Source organism: Trichechus manatus, unplaced genomic scaffold, assembly GCF_000243295.1.
Source record: "Trichechus manatus latirostris isolate Lorelei unplaced genomic scaffold, TriManLat1.0 scaffold00121, whole genome shotgun sequence".
NCBI classification, from domain to species: Eukaryota; Metazoa; Chordata; class Mammalia; order Sirenia; family Trichechidae; genus Trichechus; species Trichechus manatus.
Window position 1 is genome coordinate 1,421,225 of NW_004444057.1, and position 25,945 is coordinate 1,447,169.

At 41.1% G+C, this 25,945-nt stretch overlaps 1 protein-coding gene across 1 annotated transcript; it reads right to left on the reverse strand.

Annotated features, from left to right (window-relative positions):
• Positions 1 to 1,205: 1,205 nt before the first annotated feature.
• Positions 1,206 to 15,655, reverse strand: PPIC (peptidylprolyl isomerase C). Its single transcript, XM_004384277.2, has 5 exons — positions 15,457 to 15,655; positions 8,738 to 8,851; positions 8,152 to 8,245; positions 3,717 to 3,901; positions 1,206 to 1,354 (listed from the first exon to the last, which is right to left on the reverse strand). The coding sequence occupies exons 1-5, from the start codon at positions 15,571 to 15,573 to the stop codon at positions 1,226 to 1,228; spliced, it is 639 nt and encodes a 212-aa protein (XP_004384334.1). The 5' UTR covers positions 15,574 to 15,655; the 3' UTR covers positions 1,206 to 1,225.
• Between the last annotated feature and the right edge of the window lie 10,290 nt (positions 15,656 to 25,945).

Below are 25,945 nucleotides of genomic sequence, written 5' to 3' on the forward strand. Positions count from 1 at the left end.
TTGATTCTGACTCATGAAGATCCAATGTATTTCAGAGTAGAACTACATTCTATAAGGTTTTCGATGGATGTGATCTTTTGGAAGCAGACTGCCAGGACTTTCTTCCAAGGCACCTCTGGGTGGATTCGAACTGCCAACCTTACAGTTAGTAGCCAAGCTCTTAACTGCACCCTAGGGACTTACCATTTGAACGGAGTTCAAAGTACACTCTGTTACAGCCAGGTATGTTACAACAAGGCTACAACAGGCTTTCACCCTCCTATCTAGTTTAAGGAGCACTGGTGGTACAGTGGTTAAGAGCTACAGCCAGCTACAGCTGCTAAAAGGTTGGCAGTTCAAATTCACCAGCTGCTTCTTGGAAACCCTATGGGGCAGTTCTACTCTGTTCTACAGGGTCCGTATGAGTCAGAATCGACGGCAATGGGCTTGGTTATCTAGTTTAAATACAGCCCAAGTCTTAAACTCCATTATGTAAATGAGAAAAAAATTCCTTACTATTGCAGTTGGTCTCAAGGGAGCTTTCTAAAGATGTTACATTGCGTAAAAATTGGTGAATAATCAGTTTATGTATCTGGGATAGGAATGGACATAGTTTCTGTACATTCCCATTCCAAATTATCAAACTGTGTTAGTATTTTGATTTATAAAACTCTCTTTAATCTGTTATTTTTATCATTAGAGTGTCTTCATTTTTGTACATTAATTTTTAAAAGCATTTTAAAAGCAAAGTCTTGCAAAAAGAGTTGATCCATATAAAAAGTATTTAATATAGAGAACACCAAAGTACCTTCTATCAGATAAAAATTCCCATGATCTGTATCAGATTATATTAATCAATTTTCCCTCTCTCTGAAAAGAAGTTGTTTGAATACAAAATAATAAACTTCATGTCTTCATCTTTTTCAGACAAATCTTCAGAACAGCCCAACATAGGAAACACAATGAGTTCAGCAAAATAATGACAGTGTTCTTAAAAAGAAATTGTCAATACAAAGTTTTCTACTTTAAAAATAGCACCACTGGGGGAGGGGATATGTCCTTTAAGCACAAAGTCTCTAAACAAGTGATTTACTAAAATTCATGCAACCCCAGCTTTGAGTGGTTGATTTTTATAATGTTCCTGTGATGTGGGGTGGAAAATGAAAAGAAAGTAGAAAAACAAAGCAAAGCAGTAACTTTGAAGAATCAAAAGATCCACTCCCACACCCGCCAGAGCAGAGTTGTGTCACCAGTCACTGACTTCAACCACAAAGGGCGTTTTCACGTCTATCTTGCCACTGTTGACAATCCAGCAGTCCGTGAGTGGACGGTCGTGCCCATCAGTTGCTTGAAGTTCTATGGAGTGTACCACTGTCTGGTGAGAAAAGAGGAGACGCAGGGTTCAACTGTGACCAGCAGCTACGGCAATCGAAAGGTAAAATCAATGTCAAGTCAGAAAGCCCAAGTGCAAAATAAGTTTCTTTATGACTACAAAAACCACGCAAGCTAACTATGAGAAACTTAGAACATTCAGAAAATATGTATAGTAGAATAAAATTCCCCCATTACCTTGCTCCTCAGAGAACATATAGGTGTATTCCCTCACTTCTTTTTTATAAGCAGTTTATATTCTTAAAAAGAAATTTTTGTGTAAACACCTAGTTGTAATAAAAGATATTTCTGCTCACCGGTTACAACTCAGTGTAAGAGTTCATATGGAATTTGAGACCATTGCAGCTCCAGTCTATAACAGGTACAGGCATAATAAAATGGGCCAGGAAGCAGAGGTAGACCTAGTTCTGGTCTGCCCATTTTAAAGTTGATCCAAGCCATTAATCTATAGGTTGCGTCCGATACTAATGTAACCCCAAACCCACAGCAGAGTAAAGGCCCCTTTCTCTACTCTGGAGGATTTTAGAAGCCCATGTACCACCTTATATTTCACACAGAGTGAGGGAGAATTGATCAGACTAAAAAAGTAGGCTTTTGATGGGTTTCCCAAACAGGGTTGAGACAAACATAGCAACACAGCATCTAAGTGCCTTGGACATAGGGCCAACTAATTCAGTCTCTGGCTGGACTCAGGTTAATTTAGGATAAAGGACAAGGTTCTTCTGATAATGATGTATATTTCTACATAGGTTGTGTGTGTGAGCACCTAAAGCAGTGGCTACACATCTGAATTAGCTGTGGTACTTCTTTAAAAACGCCTATTTGTGGGCCCACGTTTAGAGGTTCTAATTTGCTATGTCTGAGGTGAGGCCCAGACACCTGTATTGTTAAAAGGCAACCCTGATCATCTGTGGAAGATCAAGGGGAGGAATTCAGAAGATTCTTCAAACTCCTTGCAACTATGAAACACACACACACACTTTTTGTCACTGTTTCCTGGACAGAAAGCCTACAGTTTTCATTAGTTTCTCAAAGGAGTCTTGACCCATAAAAGGTTAAGGACTCTTCCTCTTCGACCAGGCAGCAGTTCTCCCTGGATGCATAACTATGGGTGGAAGGAAGGTGGTGCAGGAAGGGCAATAAGATATAAGATCTAGAGGATAAGCAGACATAAAACCATGACCAGAAGAGGAAAATAAACAACTTGTACTCTTGATTTTTCTTACAGCATAGCATGGTGTTGTACTAAAAAAGTACTTATTAAATGAATGAATGAAATAATTCATTTACATTCAAACTATTTAAAACCTGATTATGTCCAATGGTCCAGAACCCAGACTGATTTAACACATGCATACCCATCTTTAACTCATTTCAAAAGCAAAGTTCAATACGAGACTCGAGGAGTGCTGGCATTTGTTACTAGTTAAGAATAGATTCTTCTGAGGACAATTATGGCTGAGAGTATGGGTATGTCTCTGTTGTGATGGGATGTAACGAGATATTAAGTGATAGGTGTTAGTCGCATTTCTCTTCCACTTGCTAAGGAGAATTCTGTCTTTGACGACTCAGTCTGAATACTACCTCGCCTTGTTAAGGAAGGTTCTGAATCTACCACCTCAGTTCCTGGCTTTTTGTTGGATAGAATCAGAATAGCAAGTAGAAGTTGTTGAAGAATTATAAAGAGTAAAATTTGTTTATGTACGTTTGGATGAAGGAGGCAAAATAAGTCACATGAAAACAAAACGAGATGAAATTTGAGAGGGCAAGGGAGTCAAGTACAGTCCAGGCTTGGTTGGGCAGACTTTACAGTTGTCAGGTTACAGGCTGAGAGAGCTACTTCAGGCAGGAGGAAAAATGTTGAGAGTGAAAGGGAATGAGAAATTTTAAGGACTATTCCTATGGGTTATGAATGGGGCCCCTTTAATATTCTTCGAGATATGCCAGCATAGGTATGAATTCTCTTTAATAATTTTTGGTTGCTAGATTATATGTCTTTGAATGTTACTTGAGTTTGGACTGAACCACACGAGGCTCTGGCTTTATTTGGTTACATTTAAAAAGGCTTTTCATTTCCATCAAGTAGTGAGATAAATTAACTTACGTACTCAACTTCTCCATATTGAGTCCCTAACTTCTGCTCCAACAATCCTAACAATTAAAAAAAAAAAAAAGAATACACACACACACACATATAAAATGCCATATATAATTTACCATACCCTATATAATTTATTCACCTTTGAAGAGGCCAGTTAGGGTATAATAATGGATTTCTAGGGAGCACATTTTAAGATTAAAATAAATACAGTGCTTTGAAAGAGAAAAAAAATACATCAAGTTACCATCCCATCAAGGACTTTTCCAAATACCACATGTTTGCGGTCCAACCAGGAGGTCTTGGTCAAGGTGATAAAGAACTGAGAGCCATTGGTGTCGGGCCCAGCATTGGCCATGCTGACCCACCCAATGCTATAATGCTTCAGCTTGAAGTTCTCATCTGGAAATGTCTCACCATAAATGCTAACACCTGGTAAGACCAAAGAAGAAGGAAGAGAGTCAACAGATGTCAAATGAACACAGACTCTTCAAAGGGAAACACAGGCTTTAGTGGAATCTGTTAATAGAACCCTGTAGGAGGTGGGGATGGGGAAAAGATAAGCAAAAATAAGGACGTATGAAGGGAGAGGATAAATTTAACTCCTTAACGAAGCAGGGCACCAGGGTCTGAAACAAATAAGTAAAAAGCCTTATATATGGCACATGGTGTCAGGATACCCTCTGCCCTCAAACTAAGGGCCAAACCTTGATCACGCGGGTCAATGATTTTACTCCGAAATGAGAAAGATCTGATGAGCAAGATGACATCCTACCGCCAGATGGAAAGATAGGCGAGCCATCCTGCTAGCTCAGTCTCTGTCCTGGGGTGTAGGTCACTTGTCCTGGAGGTGTGCTGAGTTCAGGTGTGATGGGCCAGTCCTACCTCCACACCCAGCCAGGGTACACCAAGCACTTAATAGACACCCTTAGCTAAGTGCACAACAACCCTACAGAACGGGCACTGTCAATCCCATTTTGCAATGGGAACACAGGCTACAATACTTGAAAATACCACAGCAGAGTGTGGACATCTGACTTCCTGACTCTGAAGCTGGTGCTCTTCCCTGCCTCAGCACTAAAAGTCACTAGGAACAACAACTTCAGGACACACTGGGTGATTACGACTGGGAGCCCCCAGTGAACCTCGAACAGAAGAACCAAAGGGAGGTGTGTGTCTGGAGATCTAGCAAAGCAGCAGGTACAACAGAACACATTTTCCCATAAAACAACAGTAGACAGCATGAGAGGTTCCTGCCCCCTTCTCAAGCACCTCAGAGAGCCCTTTATACCCATCCCCTTTTGTGGGACTCCTTACCCACTGGTTGCTAATCACAAAAACCTGACTCAGCTGGAGAAACCAGAAGTGGATACCAAAGGCAAGTAATTTATAGCAGGTTGGTCAGTGACATAGGAGGTAGCCTGGCAGGCGTGCTCTGCGCCACAGTGTGGTCTAGGCCACATGCAAATGACCCAAAAGGTCCTCTCTCCAAAACTCAGACAATTTCAACTCAAGACACACCCACATAGGGCAGGAAAGGGAGAGAGAGAATAGCAGAAAAGAGGACAGAGAAAGCTCAAACACCATTCCAACTGAGCTCTACGGTAGGAAGGTGGGATGCTGGTACTGAGGGGACAGGTAGTAAAGCTGCAGGGTTTTCCTGTGAGACCTGGCTGTGCAGCTGGGGTTGCTTCCCTGAGCATCCTCAGTAAACCCCGTTAACCAAAATAACCTGAATACATTTCTCTGCTCCATTCCACACCCCTCTAAATTTTTGCAAGAACTAAAAGTAATCTTTACGAAGTGCCTGGCAAATTGAAGCCTTTAATGGTAGCTATTTTTGTTATAAGGAGCCCTGGTGGTACGTGGTTAAAGCACTCAGCTTCTAACTGAAAGGTGGGAGGTTCAAACCCACCAGCCACTGTGCTGGAGAAAGATACAGCAGTCTGCTTCCGTAAAGACTATAGCCTCGGAAACCCTATGAGGCAGTTCTACTCTGTCCTGTAGGGTCACTATGAGTCAGAATTGACTCTACGGCACACAACAACAACATTGTTATTATGGAGTCCCTGGGGTGGGGGGCAATGGTTAAGAGCCGGGCTACTAACCAAAAGGTTGTAATGGAACCCATCCAGAGGTACCTCAGAAGCCAGCTATCTGCTTCTGAAGGGTCATAGCCTTGAAAACCCTATGGAGCAGTTCTACTCTGTATGCATGAGGTCGCCATGAGTGGCAACTGACTCAACAGCAGCTAACAATTATTGTTACAATTAAATCATTGCAATAAACATAAAATGTAAAAAGTGCTTAAAAATGGCCTAGATGAGCCTTTAAAAAGTTAGCAATCTAATATTCTCCAAAACCAGTACTTGCTGAATTAGAAATCTTAAGTCTGGGTAGTTACATATACAGTGTGTGCTCAGGAAAAGAGCTTACCGCATTTCTGATGGAAAATAGTCCAAAGAACTCGGTACAGCAATAATCCTCAATGAGGGGACTAACCATTTATACTTTATGGAACTCTAACTTTGTATATAAGAAGCCATTCAATCAATTGGAGTTGTATGTTTATATTAGAATTTTGACAACACAACTATTTTTAATTTTTTAAAAAATTATTGAAAAGGCTGACAACAAAATGAAAGACACTTTTGAAAGAAGAGGGGAAGTTCACCTGCAATCCTGCCACCTAAACACTAGTCTTGTCATTCTAGCATGAGACCCCCCAGTCCTGTTCCACCAACATCCACATTTTAGCTGCCTTCCCAGTGCACAAATTTTCTGTATTGCTACAAACTAGTAGTCTAGCATTTTAATGACTACAAAATATTCTACCAAATTAATATCTCCACTATGGAAAGACAATGAACACCAAAACAATACCATTTAAAATTAGGAAGCCTCTAGCCATTAGAGAAATGAAATCAAAACTACAATGAGACACCATCTCACCCCAGCAAGGCTAGCATTAATCCAAAAACCACAAAATAATAAATGTTGGAGAGATTGTGGAGAGACTGGAACACTTATGCACTGCTGGTGGGAATGTAAAATGGTACAGCCACTTTTGAAATTGATTTAGTGCTTCCTTAAAAAGCTAGAAATAGAAGTTCCATACGATCCATCAATCCCACTCCTTAGAATATATCCTAGAGAAATAAGAGCCATCACATGAATAGATATATGCACACCCATGTTCACTGCAGCACTGCTCACAATAGCAGAAGGAAACAACCTAGGTGCCCATCAACAGGCGAATGGATAAACAAATTATGGTACATACACACAATGGAATAATATGAAACGATGAAGAACAATGATGAATCCGCAAAACATCTCACAACATGGATGAATCTGGAGGGCATTATGTTGAGTGAAATTAGTCAGTCGCAAAAGGACAGATATTGTATGAGACCACTATTATAAGAACTCAAGACAAGGTTTAAACATAGAAGAAAACATTCTTTGATGGTTACGAGGGTGGGGAGGGAAGGAGAGGGGAATTCACTAACTAGATAGTAGACAAGAATCATCTTAGGGGAAGGGAAGGACAACACACAAAACAGGGGAACTCACCACAACTGAATTAAAGCAAAAGCTAAGAAGTTTCCTGAACACAGCCAAACACTTTGAGGAACAGAGTAGCTAGAGCTGGAGTCTGGGGACCATGACTTTGGGGGACACCTAGGTCTTTTGGCATAACAAAGATTATAAGAAAATGTTCTGCATCCCACTTTGGTGAGTGTTGTCTGGAGTCTTAAAAGTTTGCGAGCAGCCATCTAAGATGCATCAGTTGGTCCCAACCCACTTGGAGGAAAGGAGAATGAAGAACACCAAAGACACAAGGAAAATATTAGCCTAAGAGACAAAAGGGCCACATAAACCAGAGACTCCATCAGCCTGAAACCAGAAGAACTAGATGATGCCTGACTACCACCAATGACTGCCCTGACAGGGAACACAACAAAGGGTTGCTGACAGAGCAGGAGAAAAGTGTGGTACAAAACTCAAATTCTAGTAAAAAAAAGCCAGACTTAATGGTTTGACTGAGACTGGAGGAACCCTTGAAGCCATGGCCCCCGGATGCTCTGTTAACCCAGAACTGAAACCATTCATTCCCGAAGTCCAGTCTTCAGACAAAGATTAGACTGGACTATAAAACATAAAATAACACTCGTGAAGAGTGTGCTTCTTAGTTCAAGCAGACACACGAGACCAAATGGGCAGCTCCTGTCCAGAGGCAGGATGAGAAGGCAGGAAGGGATAGGAACTGGTTGAATGGATACAAGAAACCCTGGGTGGGAAGGGGGAGTGTGCTGTCACATTATAGAGATTGCAACTAATGTCACATAACAATATGGTATAAATTTTTGTATGAGAAATTAACTTGAGCTGTAAACTTTCGCCTAAAGCACAATTTAAAAGAAAAGGAAAAAACAGTAATTTTTCTGCAGCAGAAAAAATAAATACATAAAAATAAAATAAAATTTGGAAGCCTCACTTATTGATACCTACCAAGATTTTGGTGGACGAGGCCCCCAAAACCCTATCCCTCTTAAATAATTAGTTGTCTTTATGACTTTGTTCCTTAAAGCTGGGAACTGAGTCTGGGTTAACATATGGCTTAATCTTAGGTTCAACCTGGTAAAAGGGAAAAGGAGAAAAGCAAGAGGAAATGTTACCACCAGTGCCATCTCCAGCAGTGAAGTCTCCTCCTTGAATCATGAAATCTTTGATGACCCGATGAAATTTGCTTCCTTTATATCCATATCCTTTCTAAAGAGATTATTTCAATTGAATATATAAGTAGATATAACCCACACTGAAAGATAAACCCCAGTGTTTATCTGGAAATGACAAAACGAGAAAATTAAACAAAATATCTACAGAATTTGATTAGGTCCCAGCAATGATTTACTGATAGAAATTTATCATTAGCTGATCAATAATAATAATAATCATAATAATAATCTATGGCAGTAAGGAAATACATAGGAAGTAATAAACCATGGAAGTAAGGTATTAAAGTGAATAAAAAAAAAAGAGAGCGCAATCTGCATTTTCACTTAATGATTGTTTCCCTCAATTTCTAGAAGCCTAATATTTTGTAAATACAGATTTTATAGGAAAATAAATAAAATATGATGTCACAGGTTCATCTCAACTATCAATTTAATACTTATTTTCCCAACAGATATCTTTCTATGTGGATTAAAAGAAGGAAGATCCAATTTTGTGAACAGTTAAAGGAAATAAATTGAGACGTACCTCTCCTGTTGCCAGAGCGACAAAATTTTCCACGGTCTTGGGCACAACTTTTCCAAACAGGCCAATCACAATTCGGCCAACATCTTGGTCTCCAATCCTTACATCAAAGAAGACCTGCACATAGTTGAAAGAGAGAAAGGTTATATCCTGAAGAGCCACATATACAAGATATGTCAAAAGTTAAAATCTGAGAATCAAAGCATACACAAAAGCCTTGCCCACCAGTATTTTATAACGAGTCATGAAGGATCACGGTATAAACTAAAGGAGATCAAAAATAATTTTGTGAGTTCATTTCACTCACAAATATTCACTCAACAAATATTTACTGGGCACCACCTATGGGCCAGGCACTGTATGAGGTATTGGGTTTCACGTTTGATTCAATACTGCCAGAGTCAGCCAACAAAATCTTCAAGAATTCCACTCCCCCTGCACAGACGCCCCAGACAAACACTGCTGCTACTTCCAGTTTTCCAGCTTTGTGGATGAAGGTTAAAGTGGAAATGGCTGCTCTTTTAAAAGCTAACGCTCTCTAATTTCAGCAGGAGAAAAAAATGGTGAGGAAAAAAGTAGACTAACCATACAGATTTATTTATTTTTTTGTAACTCTGAACAGTGCCAAATTCCCAGTGAGTTCTCAATAGATGTCTGCTGTCAAGGGGACCACAAAAGATGATTACAACACAACAGTCCTTCAAAAGGCCTGCCACTCACTCCCAAGCACAGTAAGGCAGCAAGTCCCCATCCTCATCCAACGTACAACAAACATTACACTCGGGGCCTGACAAAACCATCTACCCTGTAAAACTAGACACTGAGTTTAGTTGTCACGTTCCCACCAAAGTTACAGAAGTAGAATTGTTCTAACATTTTAGAGCAGAAAAAGAGAACACATATTCAAGAAGTGAGTGTGAGTCACTTACTTAAAAGTTCTCTTTGGACTTCTTTTTTTTTTTTTTGTACTGTTTCATCTAAAAAGAAATTATGCACATTTTGCTTCACAAATCACTGTGTTAAGATGATTCTGAGACAGAACGCTTGAAAAGGCCATGGAGTCAAATCTAAAGCAAGTTTAGGTTATATGAACCGAGGTACTGTTTGAATGAGTGAAAAAAAAGACATTCAAGAAATGGCTTTAAAAAACATAAGAAGGGTTGTCAAAGAAAAAAGAGGTCTTACAGTTTGGAAAAATCACTAAGTAAAGACTGTCAAGCTTTAGCTGAAGACAAGAGTGTCTGCCAATACATCAGTACGTCTGTCATGGGATGATGTGATATTTAGTGTTCCATGTGGCATTTTACAATTTTTACATGGCCAACGCAGCACAAATTGTATTATTATTTACTTAGTCAAGCTTTCCAGAATGCATAAAGGACCTTGCCCTTGAGATGAGGCAACCCAGCAGAGAACAGCTCACCAGTGGCTTGGGGACAGGAAATGCCTCAGCACAAGCCTGGTCAGTGCAGAACTGGTGCCACAGAGATGCGGGCTCTCCAAAGGGATTTCCAAACCGAGGTGTAAATTCAGTAACAGGCAGTAATGGACCAGCACCCGCTAAGAGAATCAGGGACGTATTAGAGAAACATTATGTAAGACACTAGGAAAGTATTCCAGATGTTTAAAATAAAGAAGAGAAAATGAAGCCTGTGAGTTTTTAGAAGACGAAGAGAATAAAATCTGGGAGAGCAGCATGAGAACATGAAGAAAAAGTGCCTCTCATTCAGCATGACTCTTCAATAAAAGTCTTACTTATTTTACACAGACCTAGCTACTCTGTCTGGACTGCCAGAAGAATGAACAAGTCTGTCTTGGAAGACGTACAGCCAGAGTGTTCCTTGGAAGTGAGGATGGCAAGACTTTGTCTCACATACTTTGGACATGTTATCGGGGGGAGCAGTCCCTGGAGAAGGACATCATGCTTGGTAAAGTAGAGGGTCAGCAAAAAAGAGGAAGACCCTTGACAAGACGGATTGACACAGTGGCTGCAACAAATGGGCTCAAACATAACAACAATTTTAAGGATGGTGCAGGTCCAGGCAGTGTTTCGTTCTGTTGTACATAGGGTCGCTATGAGTCGGAACCAACTCGTTGGCACCTAACAACAAGCTACTCTGTCCCATGGGATTGCTATGAATCGGAATCGACTCGACAGCACCTAACAAGAACAGGCTACTGTCACATGGGATTGCTGAGTTGGAATCGACTCGACAGCACCTAACAACAACAGCACACGTATTTTTTTCCAAAGAGCAAGTGCCCTGATACGAGAATCTTCAACTTCATGTGTGAGTATAAGAAAATACAACAGCCGTTCAGTTTTTCCAACTCTAATGGGAATGATAAAATCAAAGCTTATTTATTCGACAAGTATTTATCAAAAACCTGTGGAATGTGAGGGGCATTAGCTGTGCAAGTGAGTCCCTGTCCTCAAAAAAAAAAAAAACAAAAACTTATTGCCGTCGAGTCGATTCCAACTCACAGTGACCCTACGGGACAGAGTAGAACTGCCCCATAGGGTTTCCAAGAAGAGGCTAGTGGATTTGAACTGGCGACCTTTTGGTTAGCAGCCAAGCTCTTAACCACTGCACCAGCAGGGCTCCCCTTGTCCTCAAGTAGCTTCAAATAAAGAGATAGGACAATAAACAAGTGTAGTACAGGCAGCATGTGACAGATGCCCCAAGAACCTTGTATACAGACCTGGAGGAATGTTAAGGGGTGAGGAAAGGCATCATGGAGAAGGTGAGATGTGAGGCAGAACCCAAGCACCAAGGCAGGTAGTGTGATCTGTGTGCAGAGAAGCAATGCAGCCCCTGTGACCACAGCCCAAAGCGGGTGGAGGCAGATGAGGCTGGAAGGGAGACCTCCACCAGTTCCAGAAGGTGGAAGGGTGCCTGCCTAAGAGGTCCAGAGAGCAGGGCAAGAGCAGGACCCAGCAAGGCTTTGGGAATACTACTCAAATGGGGGAGAAAGAGAATCTGGAGTCTCTTACCTTAGTTTAAGAATGAAGTCATAATGGCCTGCCAAAGGGTGGTGACTGAGGGCATAAAAGGTAGAGGCAGAGGGGAGAGGCTTTTAAAAGAAGGAGGAGGGGAAAGAGGAACAGAAAGGAACATGAATTAGCTAGTAGACTCTCAATGTGCTTCAACCACATTATCTATGTAATGAATCATCACCACATCCTTTACATACGAGTAAGGTGGGGATTAGGAAAGTTAGGTGATTTACCAAGGTTTCCCAGCGAGGAGTGTGACAGCCAGAATTTCACCCCAAGGCTACCTCCAGTTAAACTGTGATTTAATCTCCCAGTCTAGGCAGGACTAGATGTCTTCAGATTCCCAGTGCCCAGCACAACGTTGGCACAAGCATGTCAATGCCAACTGCTACTAAATAAGGACCAGAGCAGACAGGAGGTGAGGGAGGGCCCAAGGTGGCTGCCAGGCAAGCCCTCTCACTATGATATTCATCTCTGACTGAACTGAATGCCCTTGTGAACAAGGCCCTGTGTGGGGTCATGGAGCAGGGCTACATCACTCCTACCCTCATGGTGTTGACAGTCCAACAGAAGAAAAAAAACACATATACAAATAGCTGTAATATAAGGGGGAATCGGGTCTTATAAGAAGACAAGTACAGATAAGTGTCATGGTTAGGGCTGGTAGGGCTGGTAATTATCTGTAGGGATCAGGGTGGGATTCCTGGAAGAAGTGGTAATTGGATTCCATGTTGCACTTTGGCAGGAGGTGGGGGGCACAGAAGTCAACACCTCGGTTTTTTCCCTGGAGGCTGCCCTTGAAAGTCATTGAAAAGTATGGGGTCCTAGAGGTGTGGGAAGGGAAGGAGAAGAGGAAAGAGGCACTCACACAGCCTGATCCAAACCTTATAGGGTTAGTCCTACTTCCATTTCCAAAGTAACTAGGAAGACACCAAGTACAGGAGCTGTGATATCAAGGAAGCTATTCTCAAACCTAGCTCCACTCTTACTGGCCATGGGACCTTGGGCAAGTTAATTAAACTCTGAGCTCCAGGAGAGGAAACTGAGCCTCAGAAACTAGCTAACTTGCCCAAGTCACCCAGCCGTGGCCTCTTGGCCATTACATCCTATACAAAGTGCTTGCAAGCTGTGATCCGTGGATACAGCTGGAAAGATGGCAGTGCTATTTTGTTCACTCTCCGTGCCTGACCCTGCATTTGGCATTTTCTGGGAAACATAGGGCTTCACACGCCAGTTCAGCGGATCTGAGTCTAATGAGCCAGAGCCCCACCTGAGTCTCTATGGCTTGAGCAGGAGGCTGCCAGGTTAACCCTGCAGTGGGATAAGTGATCGAGATTAGTGCCACATAAGGGCCCTTCTGAGAGAACAGCACCTCACGTCTCTCTTATTTACAGATACTTATTTTTAAATGAAATCAGAAGTAGAGGGAAGGACTCTGCTGGGGCAAACAATAGAGCAGAGGCCAATTAAACTGCTTTTCTGTTCTCAGAGAAATAATTTTAATGTCTTCATTTTCCAATGGATTTAGTTGTTTGAAAGAGTTCACTGAAAAGGTAATCCAACACAGCCAAATCTGTAGAAGGTTCACATACACAATTAGCTTTTGCAATTGGATAAATATGTTTGGAAAAAAAGGAGACCTGTCCAGTGGCAATTCCGAGAGTAGAGCACATGTAAACCCCGCCTCAGTGATAGTGTCCTAGACCTCGCCTCGGATGCTCGACTTTTCCCTCTCCCAGCAGTCAGCCCAGCCCCCAGCCTCCTCCTCTCTTAGCCTCTTCTTCTAGTGGTTCCCAACCAGGCTGTCCATTAGAATCAGCAGAAAACTTTACAAAGATAAGATACTGGGCCTCGGGTCCAGAGATTGTGATTTAATTGCCCAGGGTGGGTTGCTGCATTAGTTTTTTTAAACAGCTTCTCAAGCGAAGTTTGTCCCCAAATATTGCAAGGGACATACTTATAATTTTTTAAAAAATTATTCATAGTTTATCTTAAATTCATATTTAACTGGGAATCCTGTATTTTATCTGGAAACCCTACTCCATTTCCCTCACCCCCTATCTAAACCATCCCCTCACCCCCTATCCAAACCGTCAAGTCCTGTCAGTTCTACCTCCAAAGTATATTTCAAATCCAGCTCCTGCTCCTGTCTACACAATTACCCCCTTAATCCAAGCCACTATCATCTGGACTGTTATGTAGCCCTGAATGGCCTCCACTGGGCGAACACAGTAATTTTATAAAAGTATATATGAGACCATGTCATTTCCATGCTTAAAACCTTTCATCAGTTCCAACTGCACTTAGAATAGGACACACACTCCTTACCATGGCCTCAAAACCCACACCCCTAGCTGTGGTCTCCAAGAACCTGCATGATCTTGCTGTTGCTCACCCCTCCAAACTCATGGCAAGCCACCCTCCTTTCTCATCCCCGCACAGAAGCTACGCCAGTCTTCTCTCCATTCTCTGAACACATTGGTCGCTTTCCTGGCTGGAGGCCTTTACACAGGCAGTTCCCCTTGCCTCCTACATCTTTGCCAGGCTGGCTTTCTCAGCCTTCAGGTGTTTTTAAATGTCATTAATCTATATAGGTGTGCAACTTCCTTCATCAGTTAGAAACATTTTTGGTTAGCAGCCAAGCACTTTAACCACTGTATGCCACCAGGGCTCCTCTAACCTCTCCCTACTCACCCCCATTGTCCTCCACTTGATGGGGTCTGCAGTAGAGGATTTAGGCATTCTGCTGGTTCAACAGCACCTTTTCCACTGGCAAACACCGCACTGATAGTTCAGACCACTTTCTGCTGCCCTCTCCTCTACTCCCTTCCCATGACCCGATTCCAAGGCACTACTCCCAGTGGGTTTTCTAGACATGGTGATCAAGGACACCAAATCATTCTCTCATTCTCTCTCACTCTCCTTGCCTCCTGCACTCTCCCATTACCTTCTAATCCGGGGCAAATATGCTGAAAACAGAACTGAAGCGGTGTTAAGTACGAAGCTGTAAAGACGTGGTCCACGGCAAAGACTGAAAGCTGGCCCATGGTACAGGCAAAAAGGCCCATGGTACAGCCTACCAGCACCTGAAATCTAAGAACACACCTCTCCCTCCTGGGGAAGGACGACAGTTCCTAGACAGAGGAGGAGGAGAGGACAGCCACTCACTAGAGCGAGACACTTAACCCCTATACAGACGCCCCCTTCCTCCCCCCCGCCCCCTGCCCCACGCGTTTGGGGCTGGACCAGGGTCCCGAGACATCCGCGGCGGGCGGCCCGGTTGCAACCCTGCCGCTCAGAGAGCATCTCGGCCGCCTGTCCCCGTCCCTCCCACATTCTACCTGCTTCTGCTCGCAAGTTCGGCCACGCTGAAGGAAGTACCGGGCTGTCTCCTTCCTGGAGCAAGGGCCCGCCGGTTCCGGAAGTCCCTCTTAGTTCCCGGGCTGGTCACGTCGGACCACAGACCCAGGAGACTGAGTCCAACCAGCCGGCGGCGGAGCGGGCTGGAACTCAGCCCAGCACCTCCGAAGTCTCCCCAGACAGCGCCGCCCCTCCGCGCGCTGGCAGCCCCCTCCCACCTAACCCCGCGGCTGCCTACTGTCCCTCTGCGCCCGGGGAAGCCCTCTCCTCGCTGCCCCCCGAGATAGAGATCCCAGCCCTCAAAGCACCTCCCACCCCACTCCCGCCGGCGTGAGGGGAAAGTTGCTGCCCGCCGATCGGTCACCTTGTCCGTCACCAAGGGGCCTCGCTTGCGGGCTCCCGAGGCCCTCGAAGAGGGCACAAGCGCGCTGAGCCCCATGCAAAGCACGAGGGGTAGCAGCAACCGGGGACCCGGGCCCATGATTAGCGGTGGCGGTGGCGGTAATGGCTCAGGCGCGACCACAAGCTCCGGGACCGTTGGCAGGTCTCCCGGTCGCTGGGCCTGCGCGTTCCCGGTTGAGGGGGATGGGGATGGGCGGCCCGGGCGGGGCGGAGATCCTGGACGCGCTCCTCCCATGGCTCGAATGCGAGACTCGGAGAGGCGTGCGCAGAAGGCGGGGTCCCGGTCGGACTTTTGGACCTGAGGCGGTTGCGCTGGGCGTCAGGGCGGAGAGGAAGCTGGCGCTGCTTGGGTGCTGCGCCCTAGAGAAGCGCGAATCCTCGGCGCTCAGCGCACCAGGCTCAGGCAGGGAGCCTGGGAGCTGAGGGGTACGCGCGGGGGACTATCCGGGGAATTACTGCATTGGCGCCTATTAAATCCAGACGGAAAGTGGCGGACTCACGGGGCTCTGCGGGCCGAAGCCGGGCTATGTCCGAAGGCTTCCACTGTGCAACCTCCACCAGCGCTGCCAGGTCCCAGTGTTCCAACAGAGCTTTAGCTAAACTTTGGCCGCTTGTCAGAACTTTGGCGACGCCTGAATGGTTGCGCTAGATTCCGCAAGATTACCTCTCATCGAGATGGTTCACATTTGGGAAGAATTTCCTTTTGCACTGGAAACACTTTAACTTGGTTTTAAATACTTGAGTAGAGTGTTTTTCATTTAGGGGATGATTCTGTGAACTTATCTATACTGTTTACTGATACACGGCAGCAATTACCTACACAGGCCCAGAATCATGGCCACATAGAAGTCTTTCGTGTGAAAACAAAGTGGACTAACTGAATTTTAGGTATACCTGTAAGATGGAATTTTCACAGACTTAAGAACTATGTGTAGGAAGATTATTTGATGGAGCCGGGAAATGCCCATTATATATTTTTTTAATGGAAAAAAGATTGTAAAACTGCATAAAATTCTCATCTTTACTGTGAAGAAATAAAGACTTTTTTAAATTGCAAGAAATGTACGAAAATATTTACAGTAGCTATGTTAATGAGGAGCCCTGGTGGCGCGGTGGTTAAGAGCTCGGCTGACAACCAGAAGGTCAGCAGTTCAAATCCACTAGCCGCTCTTTGGAAACACTATGGGGCAGTTCTACTGTCCTATAGGGTCACTAGGAGTCAGAATCGACTCGACGGCAACGGATTTTTGTCTTTTTATGGTGATGGAATTATAGATTTTTGTTTTCTTTGTATTTTTCTGATTTCCCAGATGTTCCACAATGAGCATGTAAGTATTTTATAACCAGGAAAAAGTTATTTTAAAACTCATTGATTTTTGAATTAGGACTTCAAAAGAACTTTTTGATTTTAGAGTAATAGCCTTTAAATTAACTAAAAACTAGTAATAGTGTCTCACGGTTTCGTTAGGAGCTGGTGCCCTGACTTTCAAGCCAAGAATTTCCCTGTGTAAGCAGATGGGATTCCTGGCTACGTGTAGATCTAAAATTACATCGGAACCTTTTATTATAGATAAAAGAAGGAACCGCCGTGTCTTAGGGGTGGGCAGAACATGTCTGAACTATTTTAGTCCAGTAAAGGATTTAATGGTTTTCCCCCTCAGCCCCACTCCCAACAAAGAAAAAGTTCCCCTTTTTACCAAGCTAAGGGTATCTCTCACAGCACTTACCCCATTGGATGATTGTATACGTGTCTCTCTATTCATTACTATAATTGCTTTTGTCTGCCTCCACTAACAAAGAGTGTAAGCACCAAAAGAGCAGGGTTCACATATTTATTCCCCTTTGATGCTCCAGATCTAGTACAATGCCTGATATACAGTCGTTTCTCATTAATATTTGTTGAATGAATGAACATGTCTTAACTGTCTAACTGCTTTTAAAAAATATTTTTATTGGAAATATTAATACAAATAAAGAAAAATGCACAAAATATAAATGTACAGGTCAATGAATTGTCACAAAGCAAATACATATGTAACCACTTCCCTCCCCAGGTAAAGAAATGAATTATCAGCTCTCTAAAAGTTTTCTTATACCCCCGCAAATTACTAACACTTTCCTCCTCTCAAATTAACTACAATCCTTATTTCTTACCCTATAGTTTAGTTTTATTTTAACCTTATATGAATGGAATCTTATGGTATGTATTCTTTTGCTCGAATTTATGTTTGCGAGATTCATCCATGTTGTATGTAAAGCTGTTTTGGGGTATAGTGTAAAGCAGGGGTCACATTCAGTTTGTTTGTTTGTTTGTTTGTTTTCCATATGGATATCCACTTGTCACAGCACCATTTATTAAAAGTCTGTCTGTTCTATTACCCACAATTCTGTAGTGCCTTATCTATCATAGAGTAAGTGTCCATATATATATGAATCGGTTTATGGACTCTCTAGTCTCTTCCATTGGTCTACTTGTCTATCTTTCTTCCAGGATAACACTATCTTAATTTAAATAGTTTTATAATAAGTCTTCATATTCAGTAGTACAAGTCTTCTCACCTTGTTCTTCTTCAACAGATTCTTGACCTTTTCAATGTCCATATAAGTTTTAGAATCAGCTTGTCAGTTTTCAAAAACTGGGATCTGGATTTGGTTTACATTGAATCTATAGATCATTTTGGAAAGACTTGACATATTTACAATATTGAATCTTCTAGTTCATGATCATAGCATATCCCTTCATTTATTTAGGTCTTTTTACATTTGTCTTAATAAGATCTTACACCTTTCTGCCCAGAAGTCTTACACATTTTTTGTTAGATTGGTGCCAAGGAATTTGATTTTTTTTATGCTGTTGTAAACTGTATCTTTCTGCACATTTATTTTCCTGTTTGTTACTATTGTAACAAAGTTAATTGTGTATATTAACCTATGCATCAACTTTGCTAAACTTAATCATACTAATAGTTTATTGTGGATTATTTAGGATTTCCTACCTAGATAATCATATCATCTGTGAATAAACAGTTTTATTTCTTCCCTTCCAATCTTTATACCTTTCATTTATTTTTCTTGCCTTATTACACTGGTTAGGACCTGCAGTACAAAAGAAGTGGCTATAGCAGGAGTCCTTGTCTTGGTCCCAACCTCAGAGGGGAAGCTTTCAATGTTTCACCATGAGGTATGATTAATTTCCTAGGGCTGGTGTAACAAATTACCACAAACTGGGTAGCTTAAAACAGTAGAAATCTATTTTTTTCACAGTTTTGAAGTCCAGAAGTCTGAAATTAAGGTATTGGCAGGATTGGTTCCTTTTGGAGGCTCAGAGGGCGAAACCATTCCATGCCTGTCCCCTAGCTTCTGGTGGCTCCTGGCAATTCCTGGAGTTCCTTGGTTTGTAGATTCATCACTCCAATCTCTGCCTCTACCTTCACACATCCTTCCCCTCTCTGTGTCTGTGTTGCAAATCTCCGTCTCCTTTCTCTTACAAGGATACCAGTCATTGGATTTAAGGCCTAAGTGAAATCCAGGATAATCTTATCCTGAGATCCCTAACTCAATTTCATCTGCAAAGACCTAATTTCCAAATAAGATCACATTCTTAGGTACTGGAGGTTAAGACTGGACATATCTTTTTGGGGGACACTATTCAACCCACTACAATAGTATTTGCTAAAGTTCATTTTGGGGGGTATATCTTTTTTCAGATTAAGAAAATTCTTTTCTATTCCTTGTTTGCTAAGAATTTTATCATTTATCATTTTATATATATCATAAGTATATATATTTATCTATTTCTAAAGATGGTTTGCTCATATTTTTATTAACGAACTTAGCAAAATCAGGAAAAATGACATTTCTCCAGATGTTCAGGAAAAGACTGTAGGTAAGTTGTGGTTTGGGCTTTCCAGTTCAAACCAAGCTGATCACCAACACCCCATTCTGATGTTAGTGGATAAGTTTCCAATATTTGTTTAAGATTTTTGCATCTATATTCACGAGTGAGAACAGCCTAAAGTTTTCCATTCTTAGAATGCCTTTGTCAGTTTTGATTATCAGGGTTATTGTGACTCCTTAACATGAATATATAGAATTTTGAAATTCTATCTTAACATGAATAGATAGAATTTCACATGATAGAGTTTTGCAAGACCAATGACCTATTCATTGCAAATAACTTTTTTTTATGACATAAACGGTGACTATACATGTGGACATCACCAGATGAAATACACAGGAATCAAATCGACTACATCAGTGAAAAGAGAAGATGGAAAAGCTCAATATCATCAGTCAGAACAAGGCCAGGGGCGAAACAAACCATCAATTGCTCATATGCAAGTTTAAGTTGAAGCTGAAGAAAATTAGAACAAGTACACGAGAATCAAAATATAACCCACCTGAATTTAGAGACTCTCTCAAGAATCGATTTGATGCCTTGAACACTAATGACCGAAGACCAGACGAGTTGTGGAATGACATCAAAAACATCATACATGAAGAAAGCAAAAGGTCATTAAAAAGACAGGAAAGAAAGAAAAGACCAAAATGGGTGTCAGAAGAGACTCTGAAACTTGCTCTTGAACATTGAGTAGCTAAAGCGATCGGAAGAAATGACGAAGCGGAAAAACTGAACAGAAGATTTCAAGATGTAGCTTTAGAATACAAAGTAAAGTATAACAATGAAATGTGCAAAGACCTGGAGTTAGAAAACCAAAAGGGAAGAATATGCTTGGCATTTCTCGAGCTGAAAGAACTGAAGAAAAAACTTAAGCCTCAAGTTGCAATATTGAAGGATTCTGTGGGCAAAATACTGAATGATGCAGGAAGCATCAAAAGAAGATGGAAGGAATACACAGAGTACTGTACCAAAAAGAATTAGTTGACATTCAGTCATCTCAGGAGGTAGCATATGATCAAGAACCAATGGTACTGAAGGAAGAAGTCCAAGCTGCACTGAAAACATTGGCAAAAAACAAGGCTCTAGAAATTAACGGAGTACCAACAGATGTTTTAACAAACAGATGCAGGGCTGGAAGTGCTCACTCATCTATGCCAAGAAATTTGGAAGACAGCTACCTGGCCAACCAACTGGAAGAGATCCATACTTGTGCCCATTCCAAAGAAAGGTGGTCCAATAGAATGTGGAAAGGATCAACAATATCATTAATATCACACACAAGTAAAATTTTGTGGAAGATCATTCAAAAACGTTTGCGGCAGTACATCGACACGGAACTGCCAGAAATTCAAGCGGCCAGATTCAGAAGAGGACATGGGACGAGGAATATCATTGCTGATATCAGATGGATCCTGGCTGAAAGCAGAGAATACCAGAAAGATGTTTACCTGTGTTTTACTGACTATGCAAAGGCATTCAACTGTGTGGATCATAACACATTATGGATAACATTTCAAAGAATAGGAATTCCAGAACACTTATTGTGCTCATAAGGAACCTGTACATAGATCAAGAGGCAGTCATTCGAACAGAACAAGGGGATACTGCGTAGTTTAAAATCAGGAAAGGTGTGCATCAGAGTTGTATCCTTTCACTGTACTTATTCTATCTGTATGTGGAGCAAAAGCACAAGCAAATCTGTCTTGGAAGAAGTACAGCCAGAATGTTCCTTGGAAGCCAGGATGATGAAACTTTGTGTCACATACTTTGGACATGTTATCATGAGGGACCAGTCCCTGGAAAAGAACATCATGCTTGGTAAAGTAGAGGGTCAGCGGAAAAGGGGAAGATCCTCAGCTGAATGGATTGACACAGTGGCTGCTGCAACACTGGGCTCAAGCATAACAATGACCATGAGGATGGCACAGGACCCCGGGAAGTGTTTTGTTCTGTGGTACATATGGCCACTTTGAGTCAGAACAGACTTGACGGCATCTAACAACAACAATATGAACTGGCGAATGATAGCTATCTTTTCTTTTCCCTGAAAGAGTTTGTGCAAGATTACCATGATTTCTTCCTTGAATACTTGTTAGAAGCCATCTGGGTCTGGTGTTTTCTTTATTATGAAGTTCTAAATTATAGATTCAATTTTGAATTGAGTTAAAAATTATTCAAATTTTCTATTTCTTCTATTGTCAGTTTTTATAACAATTTTTCCCACTATAAGTAGCAAATTCCTAGGAAGCTATGCACTTCATCAATATTCTAAAATTTATTTATATAAAGTTATTTAAAATATCTTTTTTAAGATTGTATAGGTCTGCAGGACTTATAATAATGTCTTCTTTTTCATTTGAATATACTTGATTTTATTTCATTATTTTATGTTCTTAAATTTATTATTTCTTTCCTTCTTTACTAGAGTTTAACTTACTGTAATTTTTCTGTCTTCTAGAGACATATTTTTAATTCATTGATTTTTAACCTTTCTTCTTTTATAATACTGTATACGCAGTTAAAGGCTCCATGATCACACAGTGAAGAAAGATGTGGGAGTTGGCTTCCATAAAGATTACAGCCTTGGAAACCCTATGGGGCAGTTCTGCTCTGTCCTGTCAGATTGCTATGAGTGGGAATCAACTGGATGGCAAAGGACTTGGTTTTTTTTTGTTTGGTGGCACAAGAGGTAAGCACTTGGCTGTTAACTAAAAGGTTGGTGGTCTGAACCCACCCAGTGGCTCTATTGGGAGAAAGACCTGGCAATTTGCTCCTGTAAAGATTACAGCCTAGAAAACCCTTTGAGGCAGTTCTACTCTGTTACATGGGATCGCTCTGAGTCAAAAGTGACTCCAGGGTCCTAACAAGAACAACAACATATGCGATTAAGATGATAAAGTTTCCCTTAATAAGTACAGCCTAAGCTGCTTCCCACAAGTTTTGATATGAAGTATTTTCATTATCATGCAGTTAAAAATCTTTCCTAATTTACATTTTTATTTCTTTTTTGATCCAAGTGTTGTTTAGAAGTGTATTACTTTATTTCCAAAACATGTTTTTAAAATCTTTTTGTTACTGATTTCTAGCTTAGTTATATTGTGATCAGAGAACATAACTCTGTATTAGTTCATTCTTTTAAAATATGTGGAGACTTGCTTTATGACATAAGATATAATCAATACTTGTGAAATCGTTTCCTGTGTACTCTGTGTATTCTGTCTTTGTTGGGTTCAGTTTCTATATCTGCTCATTAGATCAAGTTGGTCAATCATGCGTTTCGTATCTCTATCCTTACTGACTTTTTATCTGCTTGTTATAATAACTACTGAGAGAAGTGTGTTAAAATCTCCCATTATGACTGTAGGCTATCTATTTCTCCTTGTGTCAATTTTTTCTTTCTATATTTTGAGACAATGTTATTGGGTACACAACAAATCTTGAATTATCTTCTTGATGAATTTAATTTTTTCTTGTTATGAAGCATCCCTCTTTATTTCTAATAATCTTTTTTGTCCTAAGGTCTGGTATTACTAGAACTCACCATCTTTTTTTTGGTTTCTGAATGCATGGTTTATCTTTTTCTACATTTCTACTTTCAATCTTTCAGTGTCCTTATGTTGTAATATATCTCTTGTAAATAGCATAAATTGGTTCCTTAATGAAGTTTGATCATCTTTATCTTAAATGGAATATGCAGCCTGTTTACATTTAATTTACTCACTTATATATTTGGATTTAAATTTAACAACTTAATTTTTTTTTCTATTGGCAGCATCTGTTTTATGTTCCTCTTTCTCGCCTCTGTTTTCTTATTCTGATTTGAAAGAACAGATTTTAGTACTTCATGTTCCCCCTCTTCTACTTTAATAGTTACACATTCTTTTAATATTATTTTAGTTGTTATACTAAAGACTACAACATGCATTCTTGATTTTTTGAAGTCTAATGTTACCTAGTATTTTCATTCTCTTTTTTGGGTAATGCAAGAACTTCAGGACACTATCCCTGTTTGCCCTTCTTTGAAATTTTATGCAGTTGTAACGTATTTTATTTTTACCCCCACAACACATAATCATTATTGTCTAACAATGTCATATGCATTTAAATGTATCTACATATTTATCATTATTGTTGCTCTTCATTACTTGCTGTATTTCTGACTTTACATGTGATTATTTTCTTTCTGCCTGAAGAACATCTTTTAGTATTTCCTTAAGCGCTGGTCTGCTGGTTACATATTATTTTATTTTTGTTTGTCTGAAAATGTCTTCATTTGGCCTTCATTCTTGAAAGATATTTTTGACTAGCATAAAATTATTTTCTTTCAGTGGTATGAATATATCTTTTTTTTAACTTTTGGATTCCATTATTTCTGTTGAGAAATCAGCTATTCGTCCATTTGTTGCTCCTTTGAAAGTAATCTTTTTTTTTTACTAGGCTGATTTTCACATTTTTCTCTATTCGTTTTTTAGCAGTTTTGTTAGAATTTGCTTAAGTGTGGATTTCTTTTTATTTGCCCTGAATGGGATTCGGAGGGCTTCTTGACTCTGAGATTTGATGTCTTTTATCAATTTTGGAAAAGCCTCAGTCATTAACTCTTCAAAAGTCACTTATAATCAATCTTACTACCCTAATACAATTACTTGCATTTATGCACCTTCTGGTAAAGTCTTTTTCACATGCAAAAAATATTTAAAGTGATATAATCATAATGTAAAATTGTACAATTAAAATTGTGGATAAGACTTCCGGGCGACATGGCGCTATAGTCAGAAGCACCGCACCATCCCTCCACAGGCAAGATCCAAAAAACTAAGTCAAACAGAGTCACACATCAATCCTGAAACCCTAAGCATCAAATGAAGGGATAAAGAACTCAGACAAGCACCGAATGGAATAAGAAACTGACCGAGAACAGAGAGCAAGGAGAGATAAATGCAGAGGTCCCCTATCAGCTACCGCAGCACAGATCCACCATCTTGGACTCCTATCAGAGATCAGCGAATAATGAGTACGAGAAAGCAGCTTCATGGAGCTTCCAGCAGGAAACAGAACAACCGGTAACCAGCGATATATGCTTTCTCACCCCCCACCCTTCTTCACCCCCACTCAGCCTCCTCTGCTTCCTGCAGCCACAGTCTCTTGGCCGGAAAGCACCAGCTTAACCCTGATGTCACTTGGATTCCACCCGCCCACACTAGCTGGCTCCCTGAGTGCCATTTGTTGGCTGCTGGTATTGCTTTTTTCTGCTTCTTTTGATTTCTTCCTTACCTCTCACCACCTCCCCCTCCTTTCTCTCAAATACCTGGCTCTGTGTGCTATTTTTACTTCTTACTGAAAGACTGTGAAACTGCTTCCTGGCCCGTGCCACCACACTGGTGGGACCCCCGGGGCTTTTTTGTTTGTTTGTTTGCTCTGATTTGTTCTATTTTGATTTGTTTGTTTTCTTTTTCTTTTCTTGGCTTGGGAGCCCCTTCTAGCCGGGCAGTACTGTGGGGCTTGGAAGCTACTCCCTTACTCTGCACAGATTCACAGGGACATCCCTGGGGGCATTTCTTTTTTCTTTTTTTTTTTTTTTCTTTTATTTTTGTTTTGTTTTCTTCTCTATCTTATTCCATTTTTGTCATTCTTCATTTCCAGTATCTCAGTTTATCCATTTTTTTCTTTTACTCTTTTTCTTTTTTTCATTTTTGTTTTTCCCCATTTCTCAGTCTCTCATCTCTCCACTCCAACAGCAGGCTCCCTTAGCACTCTTTTTTGTTTGTATGTATGTTTTTGGCTCCTGTTCCTCTCTCCTCTCTCTCTCATCTTTCCCATACCCATCTTAGCTCCACACATCACAATCTACCCCCTCCTTCCTGCCTACCTGCACTGTGCGCTGAACATCATACGCCCAAGAAGCACATGCACGGCCTACTGGAACCTGTCCTGCATGGATTCCCGGTCCACACTATCAGCCCTAGTACATGCCACAAACAACCCATCCCAGCAACTCCCCTTCAGCTGGACCTGCCCTGTGGTACGATACCTGAGTGACTGACCTTGCCCATTTGAGAAGGAGGTGAAAAGTATCGTGCCCACAGACAAGCAAACAATAAAGAATACACAGCCCACGTGCTCAGACATAACCAAATAAAACAAAAAAGAGGACAAAAACTAACAAATCTACAATTAATAAATGAGGAAAATAACTACTGAATGCCCTGAAGACAGCAGACAATATCAAAACATATACAAAAACAGGACAGGATGGTTCCAGTTGGTGTCCAAAATAAAACACCAGATGACTTTCCAGTAGAAGAAAAGGAACTAGAACTTCCTGATAGGGAATTCAAATCTCTAATATTTAGAATTATCCAAGAGTTGAAGCAAAAAGCAGACAAAAATGAGGAAAAAATAGACACATTCATGGAAAAGGCAGACAAATTCATGGAAAATACAGACCAAAAAATGGAAGAATTCAAGAAAATAATACAGGAACAAAATGCTAAAATAAATTCACAACTAGAAATCATGAAAAAAACAACAATTAGAAATCCAAAAGATAAAC

What these genes read in the sequence shown, in the direction of transcription:
- PPIC (XM_004384277.2), bottom strand. Translation starts at nt 15,573, where the DNA reads ATGGGCCCGGGTCCCCGGTTGCTGCTACCCCTCGTGCTTTGCATGGGG. An exon ending in GCCCCTTGGTGACGGACAAG is followed by an intron (nt 8,852 to 15,456) that starts GTGACCGATCGG and finishes AACTATGTGCAG; the next exon opens with GTCTTCTTTGATGTAAGGAT. An exon ending in TCGCTCTGGCAACAGGAGAG is followed by an intron (nt 8,246 to 8,737) that starts GTACGTCTCAAT and finishes TAATCTCTTTAG; the next exon opens with AAAGGATATGGATATAAAGG.